The 27865-nt window shown below is 42.1% G+C and overlaps 1 protein-coding gene and 1 long non-coding RNA gene across 2 annotated transcripts; both read left to right on the forward strand.

Annotated features, from left to right (window-relative positions):
- Positions 1-18: 18 nt before the first annotated feature.
- LOC139828208 (uncharacterized) lies at positions 19-1336 on the forward strand. The gene is made up of 2 exons (XR_011739577.1): positions 19-274; positions 368-1336. It is a non-coding gene; the product is annotated as an uncharacterized lncRNA (long non-coding RNA).
- Positions 1337-3960: 2624 nt separating this feature from the next.
- Positions 3961-27812, forward strand: ANKRD13C (ankyrin repeat domain 13C). Its single transcript, XM_065842200.2, has 13 exons — positions 3961-4479; positions 9939-9980; positions 13526-13630; positions 14185-14270; positions 15571-15616; positions 16842-16908; positions 18257-18401; positions 19129-19260; positions 19574-19735; positions 20439-20518; positions 21997-22095; positions 22733-22833; positions 23966-27812. Exons 1-13 carry the CDS (start codon positions 4131-4133, stop codon positions 24094-24096), a joined length of 1545 nt encoding a protein of 514 aa, XP_065698272.1. The 5' UTR covers positions 3961-4130; the 3' UTR covers positions 24097-27812.
- The last annotated feature ends 53 nt before the right edge of the window (positions 27813-27865 follow it).

Genomic DNA, 27865 nt, shown 5'->3' on the forward strand with positions numbered 1-27865 from the left:
CTGGGGCGGGGCTGGGCGGGGCCCGCGCCGCAGGGCAGGGAGCGGCGTCCCGCTGTGGCACCGCCCGCCCGCAGGGGGGCGCCGCCGGACTGTAGCGTGCTGCGGGCGGGAGAAGAAATGGCGGGAAGGCGCCGGACCTGGGGACAGGGGACAAGTGACCAGTGACAGAGGGCCAGGTGGCCCCACCGAGGGATCCCCGGGGAACGGCTTCCTCCTGCCACTGTACATGAGGCCGCCAGCCCGACATTCGCCCGTGGTCACACAGATGCAGACGGTAAGAGGCCTTTTCCTAGCACACCTTCTCCTCGCACACCTTCTCCTCTTACATTTCAGGCTGAATTTGAAATAATTTTCACTGCATTTGCAGGTAAATTTAGAGCAAAACTGAATCTAAGTGGAAGAAACATGATGATTATTCTCAAGTCCGTTTTTCAGCCTCAGCAAGTAGTAGAACCCTGAAGTTCAGGGTGGAGGAATTGAATCCTGCGGTGACAAGTCTGTGGGAAACGTCTGCACAGATCCCACAAGCACAGCTTTGCTTGGAACCCACCGTCCCACCAGGACACCAAGGCACAAAGTTTCAGGTGGCCAGTTCAGTATCGTAACATGTACACTTTCTTTTTATAATAATTTGTATCATTACATTCATGACAGTCAAGCTGAGACCAAGGGGAAAATGGAATTATTGTCATACAAAATTTCTTCCTCTCTCTCGTTTTCTCGTTGTGGTGGTCCGTGCAGCCCATGGCAGGTTTGGTGGCTGTTCCTGGAGGAGTTTGTCCTGCCCATAAGGACACAGCTCCTCACCCCCGTATCCCCACAACCAGCTGCTGAAGCACTTCACAAAAAGGAACTAGTCCCACGGCTTCATCTGAGCAGCTGAGTAAACAGCATGTGGTTTTTTTTTCTTTTTAATAAGAAGATGCAGACATTTCTGAAGTGCTTCAGGACAGCACCAGTTGAAAAGAGAATTAATACTTCCCCTCGAACAGAAGCCATTGAGGCTACAGTGTCTTCAAATTTCTTACCTATTTTTTCCTGTTAATTTCCATAAGTGTGTCACTTTGACAAATGTGTTGCTGTCCAGCGTCTCTCCAGCCAGTCATTCTGAATGCCTGGGAGAAGCAGATGTTAATTTCTCCAGGGCTGGCAAATTCCATTCGCTGTCCTCCAGCACCTCATTTATTTTTGTTTTGCCTTGTGGAAATAAGGAAAAAGGCAACCAGAGAGCATTTCTCTATACTCGTGTGCTTTCAATATTCTGTTAGGTATTCTTTATAAGTTTAAATGTTATTGTTAGATTTACAGCTAGAATAAATGCAGATGCACACTTACAGTATATCATTTTCATTTACTGCCTACCTTCGGGTTTTGTACAAAGTTAGTCTTTTATTCCTCTCTATTTTTTGACCTATTCATTTCTACACTGAAGAAGTCAGCATCCTCCCTGGAGGAATCCACCCATGAGAAATTACTCCCCCATTATTTATTTCCTAATTGAGGAACTCCCTAAGTGAAGTTTCCAAAGACTCACGGCCCAGAAACTGTAGAAAATATAGTTCCATGTTGCCACAATACCTGATCCTGCTGCTTTTATCTAAACAGCCTAGTTCTTGGAAGAGAGCGATTTAAGTAATTTGAGAAGATGGAGAATACAACCAAGACAAAGTTGTGTTGTTAGATAGTGTAAAAAAAAAAAAAAACATTCTCATGTATTTGTAGGTGTGTAATAATTACTCAAAACAGTCATAGCACAGGAGGACACCTGGATTCACCACAAACGCCAGTTTTCACAGGGCAGTTCCTATTAGTAATGTGTTCCTTCTGGTTTTGGGTTGAATAAGGGACTCCATAATAAGCTGGTAAACAGTGACTTCATGCCTCTGTCTCCTCTTAGCTGGCCTCCAGTAATTAAAAATGCAACATGATGTTTCCAGCACGGCACCAGGGCAAACAGCCTGTTGTCCAGCACTGGAGAACAGACAAGAGACATCAGGGTTGCCAACAGTGTCAGCCTCTCAAATTCTGTTTGTAAATGGCTTTTAATTTTCTCTGAAAACAAGAAGAGCCAGAAAAATCTTGTCAGAAAGACCAATGAAGTACAGAGCAAAGGTGACATTTTTTTTTCCCCCTTGAATTAATTAAAAATCCATGTTAGAATTGTAAGTAGCTGTGCGGGAAGCAGCTGTGCTGTCATGCAGAAGACAGCAGGCACAGAAATCATATTTCGTAGCTTCCATCTCCACCTAGAATTCTTCTTAGCCACTTAGTATGAGAGATGATGCAAACTGGGTAAAGAAAGAGGTCACCCACAAAGGCAGTTCTTTTGTCACTGCAGATCTAACTCTCCTGACTTGTAGGTTGTTGTCCCTGGACCTATTAGTAAAAAATCCAGTTTACCTAGAATTTGACACATCATCCTTTTTTTTTTTTAACAATTCATTCTACAATTGTAAGTAGATCCTTGCAGAACTAGCTCTTTTAGGGAAATCTGGAAGCTCTGGACCTAATGCAGTTGCTTTATAAGATGATAATCATCTACAAGGGCTGATGTAAGGACAGGGCGACTGTCTCATCATTTCCTGGCACGTGCTTTTGAGGAAGAACACTGGTACAGGTCCCGTCATTCTCCACACAACGTCTTGTTTCACAGTCACGCATCACACTGGGTCGGTTTCCTTTCATTTCCCTTTCCCTTGGTGAATGAAACAGCCACGCAAAGGACACGGGTGGTGACGTTTTGTGCACAACAACATTAACCTGTTTCTTGGCTCACAAGGGATTCTTGGGAGCACGGCAGAGATGTGGTAACACTGCCTTGAGGCCATGTTGAGAAATCCCTTGACCTTTTGTGACCTGGGAAGTGACCCGGAGCTTCTGCTCCCTTAGCAAACAAAGGGAACTGGCTCATGTCACTTATTACACTGTTGTGTGGTTTGTTTACACCTCTGGCATGCTGCAGCACACAGAACATACACTGTTGTCTGCACAGTCGTGTAACTAAACCTCAAACCAAGATGCCCCTGGATCCACCTCGAATCTGAGGGGAACCCCTGCAGTCCCCATGGTGGGTTTTGCACCTGGACTGGTGCTGAGATAAATCAGGAGCACCTTCCCACAGGCACAGCCCGTGCTGCAGCACCAGAAACGCTCCGGGATGGGACGTGCAGTCTGTGGGGCGGCAGAGACCCTGGAAACCCAATTCCCTCGGTATGAACGGTGGGCTACCCGGCCCAAGGTGCCCCTGTACTCGGTGAGGCCGGGCAGGCCCGCACTGCCAGCACAAGCACACAGAATCACAGAATGTCAGGGACTGGAAAGAACCTCGAAAGCTCATGCAGTCCAATCCCCCCACCAGAGCAGGAACACCCAGATGAGGTTACACAGGAAGGTGTCCAGGCAGGTTTGAATGTCTGCAGAGGAGACTCCACAACCCCCCTGGGCAGCCTGGTCCAGTGTCTGTCACCCTCACTGTGAAGAAGTTTCTTCTCAAATTCAAGTGGAACCTCTTGTGTTCCAGTTTATACCCATTGTCCCTTCTCCTATCATTGTCTGTCACCAAGAAGAGCCTGGCTCCATCCTTGAGACACTCACCCTTTATATATTTGTAAACATTAATGAGGTCACCCCTCAGTCTCCTCCAAGCTAAAGAACCCCAGCTCCCTCCACCTTTCCTCACACGGGAGATGCTCCACTCCATCATCTTCGTGGCTCTGCGCTCGACTCTCTCTAGCAGTTCCCTGTCCTTCTTAAGCAGCTGTTTCCCCAGAAATGCCGGATACATATCAGCGTGTGCATAAGGACAAACCGCAGCCCCAAACCAGAGCCTCAGGCTCCTGCCCGCCCCGTGAGCTCCGGCCCTCCCGGGGCCGCCCATCCGGGCCGGGCGAAAGGCGGTATCGACCCCCCCGCCTCACCGCCTCTTCACGCCTTCTCGCGGTGCCGGGGAAGTCTCGCCCTCGCCCCGCGTCTCTCGCGGGAGCATTCGGCCAAGATGGCGGCGCTGCCGGGCCGTTGAGCGGCTCCGGGCAGGCGGGGGATGCCGGCGGGACGGGACTCGCCGCCGCGGCTCTGAGCGCATCGACCCTCCGGCTGCGGCGAGCCCGCCCGGCGGGGCCCCGCCGCCGGCGATGACCGGAGAGAAGCTGCGCTCGCTGCGCAGGGACCACAAGCCCGGCAAGGAGGACGGGGACCTGCTGGCGCCCGGAGAGGAGGAGGCGGCAGCCGCGCCCGGAGGCATCTTCACCGGGGGGCGCGGGAGCAGCGGCAAGGGCGGTCGGGCCGGGGGCCACCGCGTCTTCAGCAACCACCACCGGCTGCCGCTCAAGGGGGGCCCGGCGGCCGGCGGGACGGGCCCTCCCGCCGAGCCCGACAAGTGCCCGGCCAACTTCCCCGTCCACGAGTGCGTGTTCAAGGGGGACGTGCGGCGACTATCGGCCCTCATCCGCACCCAGGGCATCGGCCAGAAGGACAGTCACGGTGAGCGGCCGGAGCGGCCGGGCCCGGCGGGTCGGGGGCGGCAGCTGTGGGGCTGTGGAGACCCGTGGAGCCGCTTCCCGCCCCTGCTCGGCCTGAGCCCTCGTCCCTGTGCTTTGGTGTTTGGTGTTTCTTTCTGTTCCCTGGTGTTTCTCTCGGGGGTCTAGCGGGGAGCAGTGGGTAAAGGGGTCCGCGGAGGAGTGTGGCCTCACGCCTGGAAGATTATTGGGATTTCAGTAAAATGAGTGAGCACGGGACCGGGTTTTGTAACAATGTGATGCTGCGAGAGCTTCCCCCATCCGGGTGTTGCTTCATGTCCAAAAGACTACTTCATTTAGAAAAAAAAATATATATATATATGTATGTATATATGTATTTTTTTTAAAGTGCCTGAGCTGTCACCTGTTTGCTTTTGGAAATAAGTGTGCTCAGGAGAGATTTCTTTGACTATTGGTGGAACTGTTTTTGGTTTTTCAACAGAAAACCCAAACTTTTTTTTTAAAATCCTGTAGTTCTGGAATTTGAAAGAGCCAAAATCTTGTTTTCTGCTCCTCTGCAAGCTTGCTTTGGACACAGAAGTGGCAGTTCCAGAGGCAGAAACATGATTCTTGTGCTGCCCTCTAGTCCATAAATATTTAAAATCTTACTAGGACATTATTTTAAAGTAATACCTTAAATTTGGGAGATGTTTTACATTGTTAAAAAATACAGCCTTACGAGTCAGCTTAAGTTTCAAGGTTGGTTTTCACCTCTGCGTTTCTACCTATTTCAAGAGTAACATGATAGGTTTCTGCTGGAGAACGCTAAGTTGTACCACATGTGGGATCTGGAGAAGCGATTAAAGGGTACAGTTACATTCGTTTTCTGACTAAGATACAAATGTTCCCTTTGTTTTACTTGTGTTATGTAAAATAAAAAGGAACATTAAGGTGGAGCAGTGTTTGGGACTGGTACAATGGGAAGAATAATGTAATTGGCATTTAAAAGGCATGTCCATGGTAACAGGAGGCACTCGGAAACACGGACTAATGTATGTGGAGTAACAGACAGCTCAGTTTTCTCAGTCAAGACAGGGAGAAGTATTTCTTACAACTGTCATAACGTTTTTCTAAGAACGTTGTTATAAATATAGCTACAGATATATTTATCCTGTCGTCTACATTCCAAACGTTGCAGCAAATACTGGTAGAACGAAAGCAACAGACTTGGGAGGAAATCTTCTCACTCCGTGTATTCCTTCTGCTGCTTTCTCCCCTATACCTCCTCCAGTTTTTCATCAAATAACTTTTCATCATAAATTTAATATCTTTGCTTTGAAGGCACTTCCTGACCCATCTTTGCTGCACTGCTATTACATACATTGATACAGTCCTTTTTTAAATATGTATATATACACACATGCACATATATATATGAATTTCAAATTGCCATCTTTCTGCTTTCTCAGCATTGTTTACAGTAGGAGTGCTTTGGGGATTTCTCTCTCATTATCTTCCTCCACGTTTTTACTGTAAGTGTTGCTTTGGCCTTCAGTTTCCAAAAAAAACACAACAACAAAACCCTTGGTGTCTTTGACATACCAAAGGTCTGACTAATATTTCCTTGTTATTGTTTTCTTTCTGCCTGAATCCATCTGTCACTTGTTTACATATTTGAATTATGAGTTATTTGGGGTAGTTAACTTCAGCTTACAATTACAGTCAGAACTAAGCCAGAGGGATCCTAGTACATGATAAGGAAGTGACAGAGTGAAGAAAGAACTTCTAGTAACAGTTATTGTTTATGATTCAGTCCCATTTTTAGTGTGCAGTTAAGTGCAGAAAAGCCAAGTCCTGTAGAATGTTAAACTCTTGGTGTTCCAATAAAACAAACGCTGGCTGTGTCTGGAAATTGAGTGCAGCCCTGTCTCACTCTCTAAATTAACCTCCCAAAACATTACCCATTGGAAGATAGTATCGTTATTCCAAAAACAAAGAGATTCTTGGGTGAAGCTTGTATGTGTATCTGTTAGATTACTTTTATTTTTCCTAAAATAGGCATTTAAGAGCTTAAGCATATATTCAGAATAAAAACACGTTATATTCTGCAATAGACCAATCTTCTTGATGAATTACTCTTGTCAAACAGACTCATCTTCCTTGTAGGTGTGCCAGATGCCTAAGGAAAGGTTAAAAGCTACATGTGCACACGCTTGTGGACAAGTGCTGTACTTTACGTGCAGACGGTTGTTGTTTGCGTGGCCTGGCTTGCCAACACTGTTTGTCTCTGCTCCCTGGGAGTGAGGCCCTGCAGGCTGGATGACTTGGGGAGGGAAGCACATGTGCTCATTTCCCAAAACTGTAGATATTGATGAAGTTGTCTTTAGATGGAAGGGAATGGTGAGATTTTTTTATATGGTGGATCAAGCTGTTGCCAAAAGAGAATTAATTTGGACGTGCTTGTTCAACTATGTGCCCGTTCGTGTTCTAGTCTGTGTCCAGAAGTCATCACGTCAAACACATGATCATTATGATTAAATTGCACGGAAGTCATCAAAACTACATGTCAGTCACTTAATTGTTTACAGTACCCTTTCTGTGACAGCTCTCTCACACAGGTAAATGATGCAGGTGTGTGCTTGCTCCCTTCTCTCTGGCCAGCAGCTGTCTCATGTAAAGCCACTTGTTTTTGTAGAATCTGACACTTGTGGCTTGTGCTGTGGTTCACCCCAAACCCCAAGCTGTTAGAAGCATCCATGCCACTTAAAGAAGTGAAACTGCTGTCTCCCGCTCTCTTCCCTATCCTGGCAGAAACATTTAGTTGCACTGTGCCAACACTGGCTGGGTAAAATTATTAGTGTTAAAGTTCACCCTTTTTTTTCATTGGACTAATTTTACCTAGAATTATTCTGTATGCTCTGGATAGTGAATGTTGTACAGGAACCACAGCTGTTCTTGCCATGATGAAGCAACTAAACATGATTTGTATTTTAGGATTGGTGGACTTGGAAGTTACAGTGTGATATAATTCCAGTGGATCGGTTCCCTTTGAGTCCTGTAAATACTGATACTAATTAATTTATCAGTCTAGGACTTGCATTATTGAAATGCAAGCAGAGTGAGATAGTGTGGCCCTGTTTCAGCAACTACTGGGACTGGGTTTACATTTGCAGATCCTGTCTCTCCCAAAGGAGCAGAGGTTGAGCTGTTGTACCTGCCAGCCAGCAGGTTTCTGAGATGGGAATGCACAGAAGGTCTTTGGCCGCTGCTCGCTTCAGACCTGGATCAGTGCTGCTGCTGCTCCATGGGGACGGTTGGCAGCTGCTGCTCGATGGAGACTGAGGCAGCACCAGTCTCATCTTTTCCAAGGCGTTTGTCTTCCCTGTGTTTTCCTGTGCAGAGCGAACACTTGCCTCTGCTTGAGACTATGGTCATACAGGAGAGGATCTTCTGCTTCAACAGCTCTGCCCTTTCTCCTGCTTGGGAAGGAACCTGAAGATTGCACAGACACGTTCTATGAGCTGCGTGATTCCTCACCTTAATGTCTTCGTTTTGTGACATACAATCTTACGCAGTTTGGATGGCTTATGTTGATAAGTCAGAGTTAAATTTGCTACTGATAAAACCCATTTTATTTGGCCCAAAGAGCATCAGGACCTCCCCAGGTAGCCCAGAGCAGTAGGAATTACAGTGGTTCTTCACGAGTTTCATAATGTCCTTTTTCAATGTGTTTATCTCCTTCTTACCCCTTTCCTAAAGTGCTTCCCTGTTAGTGTGGCTCCTCTGCCATTGGCACAGCAGTCAGCCTCTTGTTTTATTTCGCCAGTCTTTGTTAAACCTTGGACTCCTCCCTGCCACGGACTTACTGGCCAAAGACCAGCAAGCAGGATGTTGCCTGTTCTCAGATTCCTCATAAATACCTTCTTTAATTTTTTTTTTTTTTTCTGGAATTGACAGATTCTAGTTTCTGTGCTTTCTCGGTTGTTGTACTCTCTGGTTTTCTGCACGCTTCTCTCCCACTGCCCCTTGGCTGTTGTGTCCAAGTTTCCTGTCTAATTTTTGAATTGTGTACTTTTTGGTGTGAAAACAATCATTAAGTCAAAGAAAAATCTGTGGTGGAAGAGCTCTCTGGAGGTGATATATATACATATATACCATTAAAGTGCTTGATCCTATGAGGAAAATGTTTACCCTGGCTTACATAATTTGAATTTTCTGAGTATGTGGTTTGGCTCGTTCTCAAGTTTGCTCCTCAATAACGTTGTTATTTCAGTCACTTAACAAAGAATGGCTGCATCCACTATTCTAAATTATGTTTTGGCTCACAGATGTTACAAAATCTATTAATAGAAAATTTGAGGTTAGCTTGGAGTACCTAATGAGCTAGGATGTAGCTGTCTGTGGTGTTGCTGCTGACCCACAAGAATAATTTGCGCTACATGGTGAGTGGCTCATTTCAAACCACTCAGCAAGTCTGGCCGTGGGCGGTTGCCTATCTTGATCAGAGATTTCACGATACGATAATGTGCTGGCAATTACTTTGTACACAACCTCTCTGTTTTGGATTGCATCTTTTACATGTATGGTACATCATCCTTTCCATGTGGCAAGTACTTATTGCTAACATGATACTGTAAAATAACCCTAAAATCAAGTTCATTTGTTATAATTGAAAAATAAATTTGTTTTCCAGCAATTTTTCTATTAACTCCAGTAAAAAAATTGTTTAAACATGTAAACAGAGTAACACAGTTAAATGGAAGAATTTTACGTCCTTGAGCTACATAAATGCATCAGAATTCTTGTAGCAGCATTAATCCAGAACATCAACTCTCTGTACCTTTGCAGTGCATATTGAAGAGCAGAAGTACGAAATGTGTCATATGCATAGCCAGGAAAAGAGTGTTTGTAATGTCTGCTAATGACCTAGGAAGCTTTCTTTCAAAACAAGGCACTAAAATAACCAAAAGGCTTTTTTGTAGTGAAGTTACTGTTACTTCGCAATCTGGTCGATACCGTACTGGTAAAAATCTTGTACTAAAGCTTTGAAAAATTAATAAAATAAGCTCTTAAAATTTTAATCAGTATCATATCTTTGAGTAGCTTTTAACCTAGATATGCCATTCTGTGTAAAACACCAGACTTTTCCAACCATGATAAGCATAGAGGTTTGGTTATCTCTTTCTTGAAGATACAATTAGATCTCTTTGGCTGGAGTAAATTTCAAGATGTAGTTTTTTAAAAAGTGCTTTTTGCCTATGATTCATGTTTTTCAGAGATATTTATTTCAAAAAGTATAATCCAAGTGCTTGCTTAAAAAATTGTAATTGCTTTGGTGTATTTGAGTGTATTCCTTGGTTAGGTCATGTAAATCAAGTTTCTTAACAAGTCACATTTGAGTTGTATGTGCAAACACCTGAAGGAATTGCAATGGATTCTGTTACCTTGGATCTAATATGTTTTTATTTCTATTGCCTATTTTAGGAAACACTCCTTTACATCTTGCTGTGATGCTGGGACATAAAGGTAGGTAAATCCATCAACTATATTAGCTCTTAAATGATCCTGAAGGATTAGGGGCAAGAGGAAAAAAAGATTTTTCAGTTTCCCTGAAGGTGGTCTTGTGTTCCAAGCTAGTTCAAAGTTGAGGTTTTCTGAAGAGAAGACACCGCATGGATTTAGAAGAGTTGGTGAAGAAATCAGAGCTGTTCTTGAGGCCAAAATGAAAGAGCTGGGTAGTGATTGGGTTGGGTGGAAAGGAGTTGCAGCAGTTGGACTCTTTATGAACCTAGAACACGAACTGCAGATGGACCCAGCTCCTTGATTTTTGCAGAGTTAGAAGGAAATTGGGAAACTTGGAATATCATAGAAGATCAAGAAACAACTGGAAGCAGTGGAGACAAGTGTGTGCACACCTGCTGCTTCCCCTCTTGTGTCTGAGCAGCCAAATCAGAGGGAAATACTCAGAATGTGTAGGCAGGGGACCTGATCCAGGCACATCTCTAATGTGCAGTCAGTTCATGGTACAGAAAGGTTATTAATTTGTTTGTGTGGTGATACCTTGTCTCTTTATCAACACTTTTCAGGTTAGTAGTGTCACTGTGTTTGTTGCTGACCTGCTCAGTCGTGGTGCTGAACAACCCTTTGAAGTGAATCAAAATAACACTCTCTAGAAAAAATGACTGAGTGGAAATGTGAGCTCACCTGCTTTCCACACACTCCCTCACTTCATTCCCATTTCTGACTCGCTGCGGGCACGGGGCCGCCCCTTGATTTGCCATGGCTCTCATCTTCCCAGATACCCTTCGGGGATTTCTTTACAGCAGAATTTCAAGGCACGGGATTTAAATTTCTACTTCAAATAGAAAGTATTGAAATAGACATATTTCAAGAAACCTGTAATGTGATTGTTCAGCCTTTGTGACAGTACAATTCCTTTTCACTACTGAAATGAGAATCCTTTGGTTTCATTCAGCTGTGTGAGTCCTGTGCCTGGAATGTGGTGCTGATCCATGAGAGCTGTTGTTAACTGAAACACCTGACGATTTGGAGAGGGGAATGCAGGAAATGCAATAAGTTGTCTCAGGATGTTTTGATAATACCTAGGAAGTCATCTAAGATAATTGAGAGTTAGAGTGGGAAGTAATTTTGAAGAAAGGAGGGAGAGAGGTGGTTTATGCAGAAGAAGCAGTAGAGCTTGCTGGAATCTGCCAGTATTGATCTAGCCTGTAGTACTTCTTAAATTTAAAAAACAGAAAATATTTGCAAGTCTTTTTGAGACAGCAATGAGGCAAATGTGTTTTACAAGTGCCCATCTGCTAGAAGACACAGGTTTTTTTCAACTTGCAAAAAATGGGGCTTTATCAAAACTGCTGTTTTCCAGTGAGGGTCCTAGACCAAAGGCTTAGAGCAGCAGAAGGAAACGGAGGCAGAAACCTTTCTTTAATTTCTCAGGCTTAAATAAGGCATTTTTCTTTGTAAGATAGATTTTAGTTTTGTAACTACTTTGTGTTTTCAAGCAATGAGGATCAGCTATGTGTATGACTTCTGTTGTGCCTTGCTGCAGTGTTTGTTTCAAGCTTTAGTTTATGACAGTCATTAGTTTATATTTATGATTTTGTATTGTTGGGCAATAGGAGGGGTTGTGTAGTTTTGATTAAAAGGCAATCAGCTATCATGAAGGGATGCTTTCCATATAGCCCCAACAGTATCATACCACATTAATAAATGCAGACAATTTTGATCAAGGATAGGAAAGAGTTTACCGACTTCCATTCAGTACGGTTGAATATTTATTCCAAGTTTCTCTTAAAATGTCAGTATGTTTCAGGTTTAGAATAAAAAGCAATCTATTCAGTGCTGGCAGATTCCTTGGATATGAGTTACCCTCATGGCTAGCATATCAAGGAGAGGCATTTCTCTCTTGACTTCTTTTTGCCTTGGCCGCATGTTTTAGATTTCAGTTTGCAGTTCACCCTTGGCTTCTTTCCGTATGGTTCATCCCCCTGTGTGTAAAGCCCTCACTCCTTTGGGATGCTTGTGCTGAGTTTTCCTGTAGCTGCCTGGAGCAGGGCTGTTTGTGCCTGATATCCAGCACAGCACCTGGTTTTACTGTTTTGACTTGGGACCCTGCATAGTTGTTGATGCCCCAAGACCCCAGCTCTTTCCTGCCGTGCTGCTCTGTCTCACTGGTATTGAAGGCTGGTTTCTGTTTCCTGGGGTGATGCAGACAGGTTGTTGAGCTGTGTACATCAGTGTTACAACCTGTCTGTTCTGAAGCGCAGGGTGAGTTGCCATCCTGTTTGTCTAACTGAAACTCTGGCTGGTTAATGTGAGCTTGTTTACCTGCTGACTGTGGGGTGGTGGTGGTGTGTCAGGCACTATATTTAAGCAACCATAAAAATACCTCTCTGTGTTTGCTAATAGAGTAGTCAGGGCTTTGGTTTATTTACCACCCGAGATAGTACATTCACCAGTGAAGTGTCTCTTCCTTCCCAAACACTGTGCTGACCAGTGACTCATGATTGCTGCATCTGGAATGACGAGTACAGTTTCCTGGAACACTCTATAGGAGAATAATGCAGGAAGTCCCTCTGTCTGTCACGCCTGCCCATCCTATTCGTAATGAGACCTTTCTTAAACTGACAGCTCCAGCTCGGCCCTGCTCTGTCATTACAGATGGGTCAGGTTGGTTTTAATGAGATGTGGTGAGGAAACTTTCCATAGTTAGAAACAGAAGAACCGTTTCAAATGAGGACAGCTTATTCAAAACACAGAAACACTGAAAGCTTTTTTCTCACCTTAATTTTAAGGCTCATTCATCTTTTCACCATCTCCTTTTCCCTGTAGACAGAGAAAGCAGTGCAGGCTGAGCTGAGCTGTGCCTTTGAGATGTGGGCGCTGCTGTGCCGGCACTGTGTGTGTGCTGAGCAACGGGGAGCTTTTAGATGGCTTTAAATGCCACAACATGTTACAGCACAGGGGGATGTATTAGTGCCACAGCTTCAGCTCAGCCTCCTGAACATGGAATATTCTCTGGATTTCCCTAAAGTGTGTGTCCCCCTGCACATTTCTAGCAAGTCGGTTCCCCAGGGGCATTTGAGGAGAGAGCTGGGATGGGGAAGAGGAAGATCATGCACAGCTGCTGTATGGGGAGGACCAGCAAGTGTGTCTTGATACACGGTTTTGTGCGTTAAGTAGAGAGAATTGATGTCATGTTTTAAAAATATTTGTTCTGTAGTGTTGTGTGTGTATGCTCATACAGAAATGCATCTTTATAAAATGCAAAATAGGAGAAGCAGAAGGGATGTTTCTTCAGTGGTTGTGTAATTGGTGGTGGATCACCAGCTATGGTTTTAAGTGCTAATATTTAACAGGGAAGTGCTGTAAGTACTTACATAAATGTTTTGTGTCAGTTTAAGCTTTAAGTCACAATCTGGATATGTATCTTTATAAACTATTTAATATATTGAATATTTACTACTCTCGCTTTATTACTGTTTTCTTTATTATGAATTATATTGCTGTATCCTTGATGTTTACTGTAAATAATTGTTACTATTTTATTACAGAATGTGCCCACTTGCTTTTAGCCCACAATGCTCCAGTGAAGGTGAAAAATGCTCAGGGATGGAGCCCTCTCGCAGAAGCCATCAGCTATGGAGACAGACAGATGAGTAAGAACCTCTGCTCCCCACCTCAAATACAGGGCTTGAAGTGAAGTACTCGTTCACTTCAGATAAGAAGTAGTAAAGAAAAAATTATTCTGCTGCTACTCACTGGTGAATGTTAATCGTATTTGGTATTACCATGTCTCATAGCAGAAATCTCACTATCCTTGTTCGTAACATATTTATACTAGTTTGTGAGATCTTAACGACATTCTGCATGTCAGCTCTTCACTGCTGAAGAATTTTCCCAGTGGGAGTAGATGTTACGTGATGTACAGGCTCCTGTTCAATAATATATGTGTGTACCCACATGTTTACTAGTACATGTGTAAAAGACCTCCTTGCCCTGATTGTATACTTTAGATTACAAACAGTTATTGAGGCTTTTCCTCCTGTTGTGATCAGGCCATGTATAATTACTATAAATTGAAGTAAATTTAATCAAAGTCTGATGAAATGTTACATTTGTTTTCTTTTTTTTTAAGATGTCAAATAGTGACACTAACGTGTTAATAAGAAATAAATAGAATAGATTTACCTTATAGTTAATTTCTGTTTAGTTACAGCTCTCCTAAGGAAGCTTAAACAGCAATCCAGGGAAAGTGTTGAAGAAAAGCGACCTCGATTATTAAAAGCCCTGAAAGAGGTAAGTTCAAGGCAGTTGTGTTGACAAGAAGATGATACTTCCTTGTCAACTAGAAATTCAAATAGGAATGTTTAGGTAAGACAGACATGCTAGCTGTCTTTCCAATCTAAAAGTTAAATACTGTATTTTCAATCTGTATCTATATCATTAGATTTTTAAGGCTTTCTTAAATCTTTTTGGTGAATAATTTGCTGGTTTTGTTGAGTCAACAGTCATTAATGACCCTTTCTTGCTTAGGAGTGAAGGAGTTTTGGTTTCATTCTCCATGTACATGCAGCAGCCAGTTCTTGAGCATGGTAAAGCATTCCTCAGTTTAGAGGAACCAATAAAAAAAGCTCAGTTTCCTACATTTCAAACTAGTGTACTGAAAAGGGGGTTATAAACCTCAGGTTTCTATTTCCCTTTAGGTGGGGTGGGCTTCTCCTGCCTAGACAAGTGGTAAAATATGAATGGGCTTGTAGACAACCAACTATTTATCTTTGGTTAATTAAACCATACATCTGAACAGCTGAGCTCTACACTGTGTCAGTGATACACTATGAATGTGCTTCACCAATGTGTCTACACTTTCGTTGATCTGATACAAGAACTACTGTGTGTAGAAGTGAAAAGCTCGGGGTTTGTGAGTGCGAGCAGACACGACCTCGCTAAAACAGCTCTGCTGGTCCTTATTCCTGCTGCTGCAAGGCCTGGCTTAGAGTCCTGCATTTTTCTTCTGTGTGGGGTGACAGTGTGTGACTGCCTTCCTGTGTTACCAACATCTGCTGCTTTAGTTGTCACCCCTTACTTTGCATTTACTTGTGTATGGTTTAAAGGGATTGGCTGGAGTGTGTTTATGGAGGTAGAGGAATTTTTATATAAGTACTTAAGTGTTTTTCCAGAAGAGAAATTGAAATTTTTGTGTGTAAATACTGCTATCTGAAACTCAACTGATTAATTTAAGCCAGCACATATAATTCCTTATGATTTGATGTGGTCATGCAAAGAGCTCCACAGATCCTTTTTTTTTTTTTTAAACCTATATTTACAGTAAATATTTACAACCCACAGTTTAATAGCTGTCCAAGTTACTATTTCCAAAAATTCACTAAAAATGGGTAGTTCAAATGAGTTGCCTAATTCTATCATTATTGATTGTACTCTAGTTAAAGCTTCAGAAATGTTTAAGTTCAGTTTAAATTCAAATACAAACATTATAGAAGATTTCTCTATTTGGCAAAACACAACTGCCTGTCTTTCAGCAAATTTTACAGTTGTCTTTCAGACTAAAAAGCGTGTTAATATATTCTTTTCATCTCAGCTAGGTGACTTCTACCTAGAGCTTCACTGGGATTTTCAAAGTTGGGGTAAGCAATTGCATATTCCTTTCCGGGGGGGGGGATAGTATAATCAGTCTTCAGCACGCTTGGTCTCTCAAGCTGAAATTCTCTTCTGGTTTGCGTGTTGGAAAATTCCCAATCCTGTTCTCAAGATCAAAGTTATGAAGAAAGGACAGACAGCTTTTTTTTTTCTGAATTATTTTTGTTTACTCTTGTTTGGAGCTGAATTCTGTTCTATAATCTAATGACACAATATGGTGCTGTTGTTTACTTTAAGAAAATGATTATTAGAAAAGGAAAATATTAAAATGCATCTGGTCAGTTGGTGTCACTATAGAGCAGCGGTTTGAATAATTGAGTTGAGTAACTGAACTTGGGGTGTTTAGTTTCTGGAATTTCAGCCTATACTCTGAATGGTGACTGTCAGTTAAGTGCAGCTCTGTGGTGGGTTCTTCAAACGTCAATGTTCCTCTCATGTGACTCAATCTCCCTCTCCCCTGGAGAAGAAAAATCTAAATAAATTAGCAAAAATATATTAACAATGATCAACGTGTGTGAATAATGTAAAAATACCAAAGTGATCCCTTCTGTTCCTGGTTGAAATTTCAGTTAGTTAGCCAGGCTGCCATCACGGGGTGGACATGGAACAAAAACCTTGTTTTTCCAGGTGCCCAACCATGCGCTGCACATTGAATTCTTTGTAGTTCACTTTGGGTTGAAATGCCATTGTGCTGAATTGGTTTTATTGCTATATAAATGGGCCCATAAGGACAGCTGCAGTCTCATATCCGTCCCACAATACTGGATGGGCTCTCAGTTCTGCTGGTGGTTTAATGTTTGCTTGAGGTTTTAAGCTTAGTGCATTGGATTTTTATTCCTGCTTGAGTGTGTTCTGCTGTAAAGGCAGCTAGGATTGCAGTTAGTACAATAGATAAGTAAACTAGGAAACCATAGAACTAAAATTTCAAACAGCTAGAAGATGAGTTATTGGAATTTATGAATGATTTAGTTGTGGCTGAGGACATATTAAATTATGTCCTGATGCTGAAATTATCTGTGCAATTGCAGATCAATTTTGCAGTTATTGAACAGAAAACCCCTGGTATTTGTCACTTGAGATTCTGATGGATAATGGGTGTGCTGTATTTGTATTAAAATACAGTGCGATTCAAACTGCGGTGTAGTTGTAACAGAAACACTTTCCAGAGGAACCTCAGTGTCCTAATTATATTTTTTCTCTCCCTGCTTCTAGTGCCTTTACTTTCCCGAATTCTGCCTTCTGATGCATGTAAAATACACAAACAAGGTATAAATATCAGGTAAGTGCTGATTTTACAGTGTGTGTTATCTAAGTCATGAATATCTGCATGTTAGTGAAAGGTGGGTTCTGGTGTGCGGCAGCATCGCCTTGTGCAGTCCTGTTCAGAGGCAAGCAGCCCTTTGAAATTATTTTTTTCTCTCTCGATCTGAATTTAACTTCAGTTCCTGAGTCACTTAAAATATAAAGGAAAAACAGTCAAGCTGTATAAGGCTTTGTCTACCAGACAGGTCAATGATTGAAAAGTAGGAATTTTATCTTTTTAACATACTTTCTAATAAATGAGCTTTCAGTATTTTGTGGAGTAATGTTTCTGCTCGTTTATGTCATTAAAAAATGGTGTAGTTTCTCTTTTTAATGCACTTAATGTGACAGATTCCCAAACTCCGTGGAGCGCTTCCACAAGTCTTTTCCAGCTCAGCTCTTCAACTGGTTTAGTTTGGGCTTTTGGATTCGTATGTCTCTTCTGTCTTTGCTTTAGTTTCTGAGGTTTAAACAAAAAGTCAATAATATGATTCCAAAGATTCAATCTGTCAAAAATGTAGTTCTACTAAAGCAGTGAGCATAGCTGTGTGAACTGCCTTTTCAGGTCAAATTTGAATCTGAGACCAGTTTTTACCTTCTCGTTCCTCTGTGCTCTGCTGGTCCGAGACTGACACAGATGGAAATAGCTACAGATTGATTCTTGAAATCACAGGCCAATACGTGGCCCCTTAGAGCTGAAATGTGCGCTAAATTCGGGTTCTTTAACCATTTTGTTAAAGAAGTAAATGTTCTAGCAATAATAGATATGAATTACTAGAGAGATCTTTGTCCTTGGCTCCATCTTCTAGTTATTAGGTCAGCAGAAGCATTTCTTTTATGCTGCTAAGGAGCGAAAAATAGAAATAGCAACTAAAATAAGTCAAATTAAAAAAATCAGACTGTTTTGTAGTCCTCTTCGTAATTTGGGTCATGTCCTAATATTGTCACTCAGATCAGCGGCTGCTGCTTGTAGAGCAGGATGCTGATCACAGGGAGCAGTTGTCGTTCTCAGTATATAGCACATACTGTGTAAGTTCTGTCACTTCCTCGTGCTGGCAGTTTTGAAATAAAGTTTTCTCCAGAAAGCTTGACGTTTGCTCATGAAGTTAGCGTAAGAATAGTTTGGGATGCATTTATAATGGTAGAGATGTTATAATGTGAAACTTATCAACTGTTAATAGCATATTTTTTTATTTTATCATCCAGACTACACTTACAAAATATCATATGAAAATGTAGACCTTAGTGTGTTTGGTTGTGATTTTAAAAAGTGTATTTGAGTGTTTATGGGTAACTTCTTTTAAAGTATCGGCATGTTTTCACAGGCTGGACACAACTCTCATAGACTTTACCGACATGAAGTGCCAACGGGGGGATTTAAGCTTCATTTTTAATGGTGATGCCGCACCCTCTGAGTCTTTTGTAGTTTTAGACAATGAGCAAAAAGTTTACCAGCGAATACATCACGAGGTGAGATCTGTGTGAACGCAGGCTTGGAAATACCTCAAGCTTTTACTTCGCATCAGAAGTCTGACTTATTTCTCTCAAAAAGACCCAAACAAGCTCCAAAGAAATGCAAACCAGAGAAGTTTTTGTTTAGTTGTTGTAATTTAAGCTGTATAGGTGACATAAAATTCTGTTCTGAAAAGCAGTGCTTTTGAACACAGAGTGCTACATGAGGAAAAAGTTGGAATGTGAATCTTTCGGGAAAATCTTTTACCATACTGAATAGGGAAATATGTTTTAAGTTATGACATCTGATACTTCTGATCTTTCCAGTGGGCTCAGTTCAGGTGCCCCGGGGTGGCTTTTCAGACTTGCTTTGGTCACTCTGTGGCCAGGTCGGTTGTTAACAACGCAAGGGACAACTCGGTGGACCCCTCATATTTAGTCCAGTTTTCAATTAACAGCTTTTTTCCCCAGTCACTTAAGCATGTGGATCTTTGCCTGTGGAAAGGTGTGGCTGCTGAGCTTCTGGGTGAATCACACTTGCATGCTTTATTTGCATTAATATCGGAGATTAAACTATTTGGTAACAGTTTGGCCAGAGCTTCTATGAGACAGTTTGAAAACTCAGGAAATGCTGTTTCTGGGAAAAGTGCCAAAGGAAAAGGTTTATTGATTGGTTTATAATTTTTTTTTTTTAAGAAGTAATCTTTATTAAGTTCTATTCAGTATTTGGGAATTTTTCTTCTAGGAATCTGAGATGGAAACAGAAGAAGAGGTTGACATTTTAATGAGCAGTGATATTTACTCAGCAACATTATCAACCAAATCAATTACGTTTGCACGTGCCCAGACAGGATGGCTCTTCCGAGAGGACAAAACAGTAAGCTGAAAGAAAATTGCACAGACTGCATTGCTGGAGACAAAAATAGTTCAGCCAGCCTTGCGGTGATGTGGTGGGGAAGAAGAAAAGAATTAAATATGTTGAGGATGAAGGAGAGATGTCTCCCCTTACCCTCCACACTTGTCACTAGTTTGGCCACAAAGAATATATATAATGATCTGCTTTCATCAGGAAAAAGCCTGGAAGACAGATAAACTGTAGCTATTGTGCAGGGGGAGAATAGATAATGTATAATTTAAATGTTTTTATTTTATATTCTGTGAGTCGTTAACATCCAATTCCTTTTGTGCAGGAAAGAGTAGGCAACTTTTTGGCAGATTTCTACTTGGTGAATGGACTTGTATTAGAATCGAGGAAAAGAAGAGAACATCTCAGTGAGGAGGATATTCTTCGAAATAAAGCGATCATGGAGAGCCTAAGCAAAGGTGGCAACTTAATGGAACAAAATTTTGAGGTATACTTAAGGAATTCTTTGCAGTATATGAATTTTTGCATAGGAGAGTAATCTTTTACACCAGTCATTTAGCAAAATCCATAAAGAATGTTTTTATTCTGATTGTCTTAATTTGAAAATAACAATGATGATCCACAAGTATAATCATGGTGATATGTTAATGAATTATCCTGATTAGTGCACACATTGGGGAATTTCTGTGATTATATTGGATATTTCAGTCTTAATTTGTCTCTTAGTAAAAGATGATGGGTTTGGCTATGGCAAATCACTGACTTCTAGACCAAGTGGTTATTTTTAGAATGCCTTTCTGGTTTTCAGTTGTGTTTTCCTTTATCTTCATTAAAATGGACTAAGGCTGTTATTATCACCACAAAATCAAGAGCTATTCAGAATGAGCCAGATATCATCTGGGAATACGCATGCAGCCTTTGAAAAATGATTAATTTATTTCTGTATTAGCCTATGCTTTGTGCTTGTCGTTCAGACACTTGAATTAACTGATTAACTGATGGCTGAAACCAGCCAGCTTCTATGTAAAAGACAGTTTGAGGCCAAGAGCAGGAGATGGAAAAGCCCCCAGGCTGCATAGACCACACTGCTCTTTGTAGAATCGAAGTATTATACAGTTGTGCCTTTGCATGGCAAAATTCTAAGGGAATATAAGGTGAGATAAAGGGTTAAGCCATGTTTCTCTGAACAGCCTGTCCGTCGGCAGTCACTCACTCCGCCGTCCCCCAACACCATTACGTGGGAAGAGTACATCTCTGCGGAGAATGGAAAGTGAGTATTGGGGTTTGGTGGCCTGAACTACCAGAGATTGTTGCTTTGGGGTTGTGGTGCGTTCTCTAGTTCGTGGGTGCTGTTTGTTTGTAGTTTCCTGGGGACAGAGGAATGTTGGGTTTGATGTCTCTCAGCCATTTAATTTGTCAGTAGGCTGGCTGGGAAGCTGATAGCTGTATATGTAAACAGGATTATTGCATCTGCTCATGATTAAAAAATAGCAGATGGGTGTCTACCTGATACCCATGGCTTGAAATTCAGACATTTTGAAAAGACGCACATCTAAGCTGGCATTTTATTTTAAGGAAAATTTTCTGACAAATTCATTGCTGCAATTAATTTATCTTATGATAGTAATGAATAATGCAATTCACCATGTCTAAAAGAAAAGATTAGGATTTAATGAGACTGATAACATTGGCAGTGTACAAAAATGTAGCCTTCTGGACTATGGGGAGGTACAGATGCCCTAGCACTGCCCAGATCTTTGCAAGATACTCCCAAGTGTGTAGCTAGGTATCAAACAGCTATAATTTCAATTAATTTATAGTACTTGACTCGTAGCAGATGCGAACAGCGGAGTTGATTTCCTGGGGCTGCATACTGCCCAGCTGCTCTGTGGAGAAGGAGCAAAAAACGTACTGGGTGTTTTACATAAGTACTAATGATAATTCTCCAAAGATATTAGACTCACCTGTCATGGGTGTTACTGAGAATATGGTGATATGACAATACAGGCGTAGTAAAAAACCACAGGTGTCTGGTTTGGGATTTGTAGGGTTTTTTAATCTAATGTATTTGAGGTAGAATGAATGTTTAAGTGGAATAAATAGGTTATGCTTGAACGATTACTACTGGGACAGAAATATGTATATAGGATTTTGCTTTGTTTAATAGTCAGATTAACAGAAGGGAGTTTAATGGGAAATTTGGTTTCTAGCTAATGTAAAGCAAAAGAGGAAAGATCTACTCTCTTGTCACTTGTCTGTTCCTCTCCTATGACAGGATTTTCTGTCCTGTGTTTTCCAGTTTTGCCTCCTCGTGACGGGAACTTTTCCACTTTCTCTGAGATTGTTTCACATTTTAGGCTGAATGCAAATGAACTGTTTTCTAGTTCCACATGGTACTTTGCTCACATATAGACTATTTTAATTAACATCTGAAGTCAGCTGTGTGTATTTCTGGGTAGTTGTTGTGTATTTCTGTAGTGGTTTTTTTTGATAGAATGTTAATGAGGAATTATTTGAACAATTTTAATTCTTTTCCCTGTTTTTGTCTTGTCTCCAGATTTAGCAGAACTCTAAATTATGATGGTTACTGCCTCATTTTTACAATGCACAGCTTTTACTTTTAAAGCATTAGATTTATTGTAGGGGTTCTTTACTGACATTTTGAACTCAAGTCTGTCTTCCTGTCTTTCAAACCAAGGTTTCCCTGAAAGCAAAACTGACTGTATGTCCCTCCCGTCCCTCTTGCAGAGCTCCTCACCTGGGCAGAGAGCTGGTGTGCAAAGAAAGCAAGAAAACCTTCAAAGCCACAATAGCTATGAGCCAGGAATTTCCCCTAGGGATTGAATCGTAAGTCAGAATTACTGGCTGTGAACGTTACTTGTATGGGGAGATGTTTCAGTGTGTTTATGAACTGCAGAATTCTTCGTGTCTTTGGCTCTGGGAATTCAGCAGTTTCCAACCTGGGAATGAAGTCTTGCTGTTCAGTGAGTAAACTTAGAATTAGAGACCTCGGTGCTGGTGGGCCTGGTGTTGGGAGGGCCAAGTGCGGATCTACCTTGTGAACACCAGAGGTTTGATAGCTTTTATCATTTACCACAATACTGACGTGCCCGATTCCACAGAATTCTGAAGTGTTTTTGCCCGTAACAAGTTTTAGCACAAAGTTATGTCCTCTGAATGAATACAAACCATGGCAGGTTCCTTCTGGCCATGGAGAAGAGGATGGGGTGCTATATACTTCAGTCTCTTGTGTGAAATTAGGACAATAAATTAATATCTCGATGTCTATTTGTACACCTATGGTAATACCATACATTGTAACTGAATGTCAGGATGCTGATCTTGAGGCTCGAAGGAGATAAATAAGCATGATGTCATTTTTCATCTCCTTTTTCATCACCTTGCTCTTTGGGGCACTTTTATCTTTCCTTGACAAAAAGCTTGTGAAACAAGACTTTGTAATGAAATCTGGTTTCCTTTTCAGATTGTTGAATGTTTTAGAAGTAATTGCACCCTTCAAGCACTTTAACAAACTTAGAGAATTTGTTCAAATGAAGCTTCCACCAGGCTTTCCTGTAAAATTAGGTAAGATGACTCCAGCAGCTCTTGTGGCTTTACGTTTCCAAAATATGTGTACTTACTCATGCAGTATGCTTAAAACATCTGAATTTTGGATGAGAACTCTCTTACATAAATGTGTTGCTGTGCATTTCAGAAGAACATAGTTAAGTGAGTGGAAATAACATTGGGCAGGAAATCTGCAGTTGGAAGGTGACTATAGTCCTGGTCCGGAACAGAGCAGTGTAATTTGCATTTTCCTAAAGCTGGAGCCTTGCTCTAAGGATAGTGTAGGTATGCTGAGTTATCATCGCATTCAAAGATCATATCAGTCACGAGTTAAGTATTTAGTAGCATTTTTGTATTCATTTTTCCTCAAGGATAACTGGTAATATATTATTTCACTTACAAATTGATAAAAGAGTATTACAGTTCTAACAAAGGGAAATGTATAAAGCAATTTATTCATGGTATAGATTATCACAGCATAAACTGCCAAAAAGTAGTAGTACCTTTTTGTAGCGTTAGAGGATTTCTAGCACACCAGTGAGCTCTTTAAACCGGACAGTTCTGAACAGACTGTTCTACCTCCTATCATGTTTGCACAGCTGTTTATTGAGGGCTGGATTTTTGCTTGGCTCATTACATTAGTCCATGGGCAGACCCGTGTTACTGAGGATAACTCTTCAGTGTTCAAGCTCAGTTTAAAGTGGGAAGGGGTTATATTTTAAAGCAAAGATTTAAAGTGTTCATCTTTTCATGTGGGGTTGCTCAGCTGAAGCCTGTATGTGACAAGGTTATTTTATCCTGTATCACTTTTGGGCCAGTGTCCTCTGTTTAACCGGTCAATCTGAAACTACAGCACCTTGGTTTCCATGTCAGTCTGCATCAAGAAAGGAAAACCGCTGATTGGGAGTTTTTTGGATGTTGTATTGAGTAGGGTATTGTTTTCGTGCTCAGGGTGCCTGAGTATATTCTGAAATAACTTTTTTGAAACCACCTTCTTTGTAAGAGCTTTGAATCACCATGGTATAGAGAACAGTAAATGAGTCTATGACCGTAGCAACACTGAAGTTACAAATCTCTCAGTACCAGTTGGTGACTGTTGGTCAGCCTGGGTTTCCTTGTTCCTCACTGTACCGTTTTGCCTCCTCTCTAGATATTCCTGTATTTCCCACCATCACAGCCACTGTGACTTTTCAGGAGTTCCGTTACGACGAGTTTGACGAATCCATCTTCACAATTCCTGAGGACTACAAGGAGGACCCCAGCCGCTTCCCCGACCTCTAACTCAACTGGAAGGTTCCTGGTGCACAGCCCACCAGCGACCACAGTGACAGCAAACGGTGCACACAGCCCACAGTCACAGGCAAAGTGGGTTGTAAAGGAAGGGATAAACTTAATAATCCAGAAGAAAAGGGAACATGCGTCGAATGACTGATGTATTGATACTATAATGGGCATCTAATCTCGTTCCTGATTTACAGCAAGTCTCCTTCTCACTTTTCTACATCCAGTACTGCAAGCGTGCTAGTCTGACACCTCGGCGACCCTGAGAACACGTAACAGCCGTGAGGACTATCATTCGTTTTTAAAGTTTTTTACACTACTTGGTGATACAAAAAGCACTCTTGGACCATTAGCGTCAAAGTTGAGATGTCTTAGCTGGATATTAGCCCTATAAAACAGCCCACCATACTTAAGGTGACCATATTATATTCTTTCAAGCTTTGTTTTCATGGATTGTAAACTATGTATCATTATGTATAGTTCAGTAATTTGAATGTTAGTTGAACGTATATAAGAAGGAATGCATTTTCTGTAGATGAATGAACCAAATGGTGACCATTAAATGATTGCGTTTGGATCCTGCAGTGCAGGCGGGAGGTGGCGTTTGCTGCGCGGGGAGCGTGGTCCCTCCGGTGCAGCCTTTCCCTTCCCCACGGAGCCGTTTGTCCATCCTCCTGGTGCCGGCTCTGCCGCTGTGCTGAGGTTCATCACCCAGAAATTGTCCCTTTTTTCTTCTTTTCTCACACTCCCTTAAGAGACTTGGTGAGCATCACCTGGGTTGTCTTGCATTTGCATTCAGCAGCCACTCGAGCGCATGGGATGTACAGAAAGTTACTAGAACAATAAGCTCGAGCATTAAATTTTCATATAAGCAAAAGTTTCTCTTGAAGTTAGTTTAATTGTAGTGCACATTGAATAGGGCTCACACTGGGGTATTTGATTTGCACATGCCTTAGGATGTTTCCAGATTAATTTGCTTCCTCTCAATGTTTTGACTAGGTAGGTATTTCAGTACTCCGGCTTCTTGAGCTGATTCTTATTCCAAGTGGTTCCAGTCTCCTAATTCGACAATAATCCAGCTTTTTGGTTTGTTAGAAAGAATTTGTGCAAAAGGCTAATGGTGCTATTTGTTTGTATTAAGAAATTTAGATTAAAGTGCTGTGGTGTAATTGTACAAAAATGTAAATATTTTCAAAATTATATTCTTTGTGCACTGTAGTTAAAACTTTTTCTGGAAATCAATAGAGTTAAGCATCAAATCTTACGTTAAAGAGTGTGATCAGTGCTAGTGCAGGTGCCCAGCCTGGCTGACCGAGCGGTGGAGGCGGCTCCTCGCAGGCAATAAAGCAGAATCTGTCTGTATAAAACCCAAAGCAGCTGCTCCAGCTCTGTCCGAGTCCTGGGGAATCGGATGGACAGAAATCGGGAGCCGAGGTTGATCCTGTTCCCATGTCGCTGTCATCCTGTGCTGGGCAGGTGAGTGGCGAGTGCTCTGCAGACTGCGATTGATGCGCTGAAGCTACCAACTAGAAATCAGAAATAAAACTATAGTGGGGGGGAAGCAAAGGGAACTGCAGAATTGTGATTGTTGAAATACTGTGTCAGAAGCAGATGTGGAACATGTGGCAGGAATGATGGAACTTGTTCTTCCAAGTAATTATGAATTCCTGAAGTGTGTTACATCTGTAGTGTGCACTGACCTCCACCTCCTGCTGCTCCGAGAAGCAGCTGAGGTCCTGACAAAGGGTACCAAGGGCTGGGAAGGTTCAGCAAACGCGGAGCGACGTCTCTGCACAAGGTGAATGTCAGAAATCCCTTTTCTCAGTGTTCCAGGGAAAGAACCATGTGTTTCATGTTACTTTGCGTTTTTGGTTATTCCGGATTGCCATGACAGAGCTTGCTGCCGCAGGAAGGAGCGCATGTAGCTGGAGTGGTGGACTTCAGAAAAAAGAACAAAAGATTTTTGTGTAGCCTGACATAAAGCAGCGGGTTCTGTGGACCAGTCCGTGTGTTCGGTGGAGCCCACCACAGTCTGTGGATACGTTTCCTCTGCTTTCCATGGGCTCTGGCTGCAGATCTGGTGGGTTTTTTAACCTTTGCAATTACATTACTAACTTTGATACATTTTAAGATTTGCAGGAACTTTTTATAGTGAGTTGCCACATTAAGGCTTGCTCTAATCTGGAGTGTCAGCAAAGGCTGGACACAGGTTTGACCGTCATATTTTAACGTTATTATGGTGACCATTTGCTGCTGCTGCTTTTGTTCTTAGTGTGGAGCTGAACAATCTGACTCAGACTGTCCTGTCCAGCTCAGTGACAGTTTCCAGGTTCCTGTGACAGCCTCATGACGTGAAGCTCCAACCGTTTCTCGGTACATTTCCTTCTGACTCTTGGTGATGTGTTTTCTGTCTGAAGCATTCCTGGTGACGAGCTTTGAAATGTGAATCGGGGACACCCGGGCCGTGGTTTCCCGAGGGATTTGCTGCAGGAATCCCTGTTAGCGAGCAGGACGTGGGGCTGAGCGGGGTGAGGAGTGGGGATGGTGGCAGCGCTCGTAGAAACATTCCATCCGCTGTCGTTTGTTTTGCTTGCCAGGGTGTTTGTGTCGCCCTGTGCTGGTTTGTGGGTCTGGGTGCATTGGGTGTAGCGTCTCTAGCAGAGGAGCCTCCATTGGGTGCTGCTGGCATTTCCTGCTTGGATACCTTTTGAAAATTCGTTTTTCCTACAACTTTGTTTTTGGTTTTCCCCTCATCTTTTCCTGCAGACCGTGTTGGGTGTTCAGGGCTGGTTTTGTCCTGTGAACGTACCACAGGGGGTTTGCAGAGCTTGTCTCCACCGCTGGGCAGCAAGGAGTGGGTTGGCTGCAACACCTCAGTGTCACTTGTGCAGGGATGTTAATGGCAATGAGGAGCCCAGGCATGTATTAATAAGAATATCTGGGTGACTCAAAATGCTGTGGTGTAGGGCACTGCTCTGCTCAACACAGGTGGGATGACAATGGTTTGGGTAGGAATCGCCTGACAAGACACGCTGACACCATGGTGGCCTTTGGGGTGACGCTGAGAACGGGGCGAATGGAGGAGGGAAGCCCGACCCCTGCGCATCTGAGCTTGTGTTATTCTGTTTTCTGGTGGCTGTGAGGTGGTGGGTTTTTTTTTTATGAACAAATATTAAAAGTCAGCCATCAATGTGGTAACTGAAATAATAAGAAATTGTTGCAAAAGAATTCCTGGGGTTGTTTCTTAACCAAACTGTTCCACTGGTCTTCCAAAACATTGCTTTACTTTGTGGCAACGGGAATGTGTTTTTCCTTTCAAGGAGCTGCTGTTCCAGTCACTGTCCTCACTTTACTGCAATTCTTCATTTATATATTGAAATTATTTGTTACAAAAAAGCTCTGGATACGTTCGTGCTGGAAACCCACCTTGGTGAGTTGATACTCAAAGCAACTGTCTGGTTTTTAAATGTATTTGTTCTTGAGTTGTAATTCATGCAAGGATAACTGCATTATTTAATCTGTATTAACAAATTTCCTGTAATGCTGCAGTTTCACATTTATTTTCCTTACAATTTGTAATTATCATGGAAACACTGTTACTTTTTTGCATTTTACTAGTCGTCTGGTCCATGTTTTTAACTTACATTCACTGATAGTAACTTTTGGTTGTATCATTTGTTAGAATAAAGACCAAAATACGCTGTTTGATTCTTAAACTGTTCAACATGTGAAAATCAAGTTTAATTTTCTCCTCTGTGCTTTTCAGGAG

Source organism: Patagioenas fasciata, chromosome 6 (assembly GCF_037038585.1).
Source record: "Patagioenas fasciata isolate bPatFas1 chromosome 6, bPatFas1.hap1, whole genome shotgun sequence".
Classification (NCBI taxonomy): Eukaryota; Metazoa; Chordata; class Aves; order Columbiformes; family Columbidae; genus Patagioenas; species Patagioenas fasciata.

What these genes read in the sequence shown, in the direction of transcription:
- ANKRD13C (XM_065842200.2), top strand. Translation starts at nt 4,131, where the DNA reads ATGACCGGAGAGAAGCTGCGCTCGCTGCGCAGGGACCACAAGCCCGGC. An exon ending in TAATGGAACAAAATTTTGAG is followed by an intron (nt 19,736 to 20,438) that starts GTATACTTAAGG and finishes TTCTCTGAACAG; the next exon opens with CCTGTCCGTCGGCAGTCACT. An exon ending in ATCTCTGCGGAGAATGGAAA is followed by an intron (nt 20,519 to 21,996) that starts GTGAGTATTGGG and finishes TCCCTCTTGCAG; the next exon opens with AGCTCCTCACCTGGGCAGAG.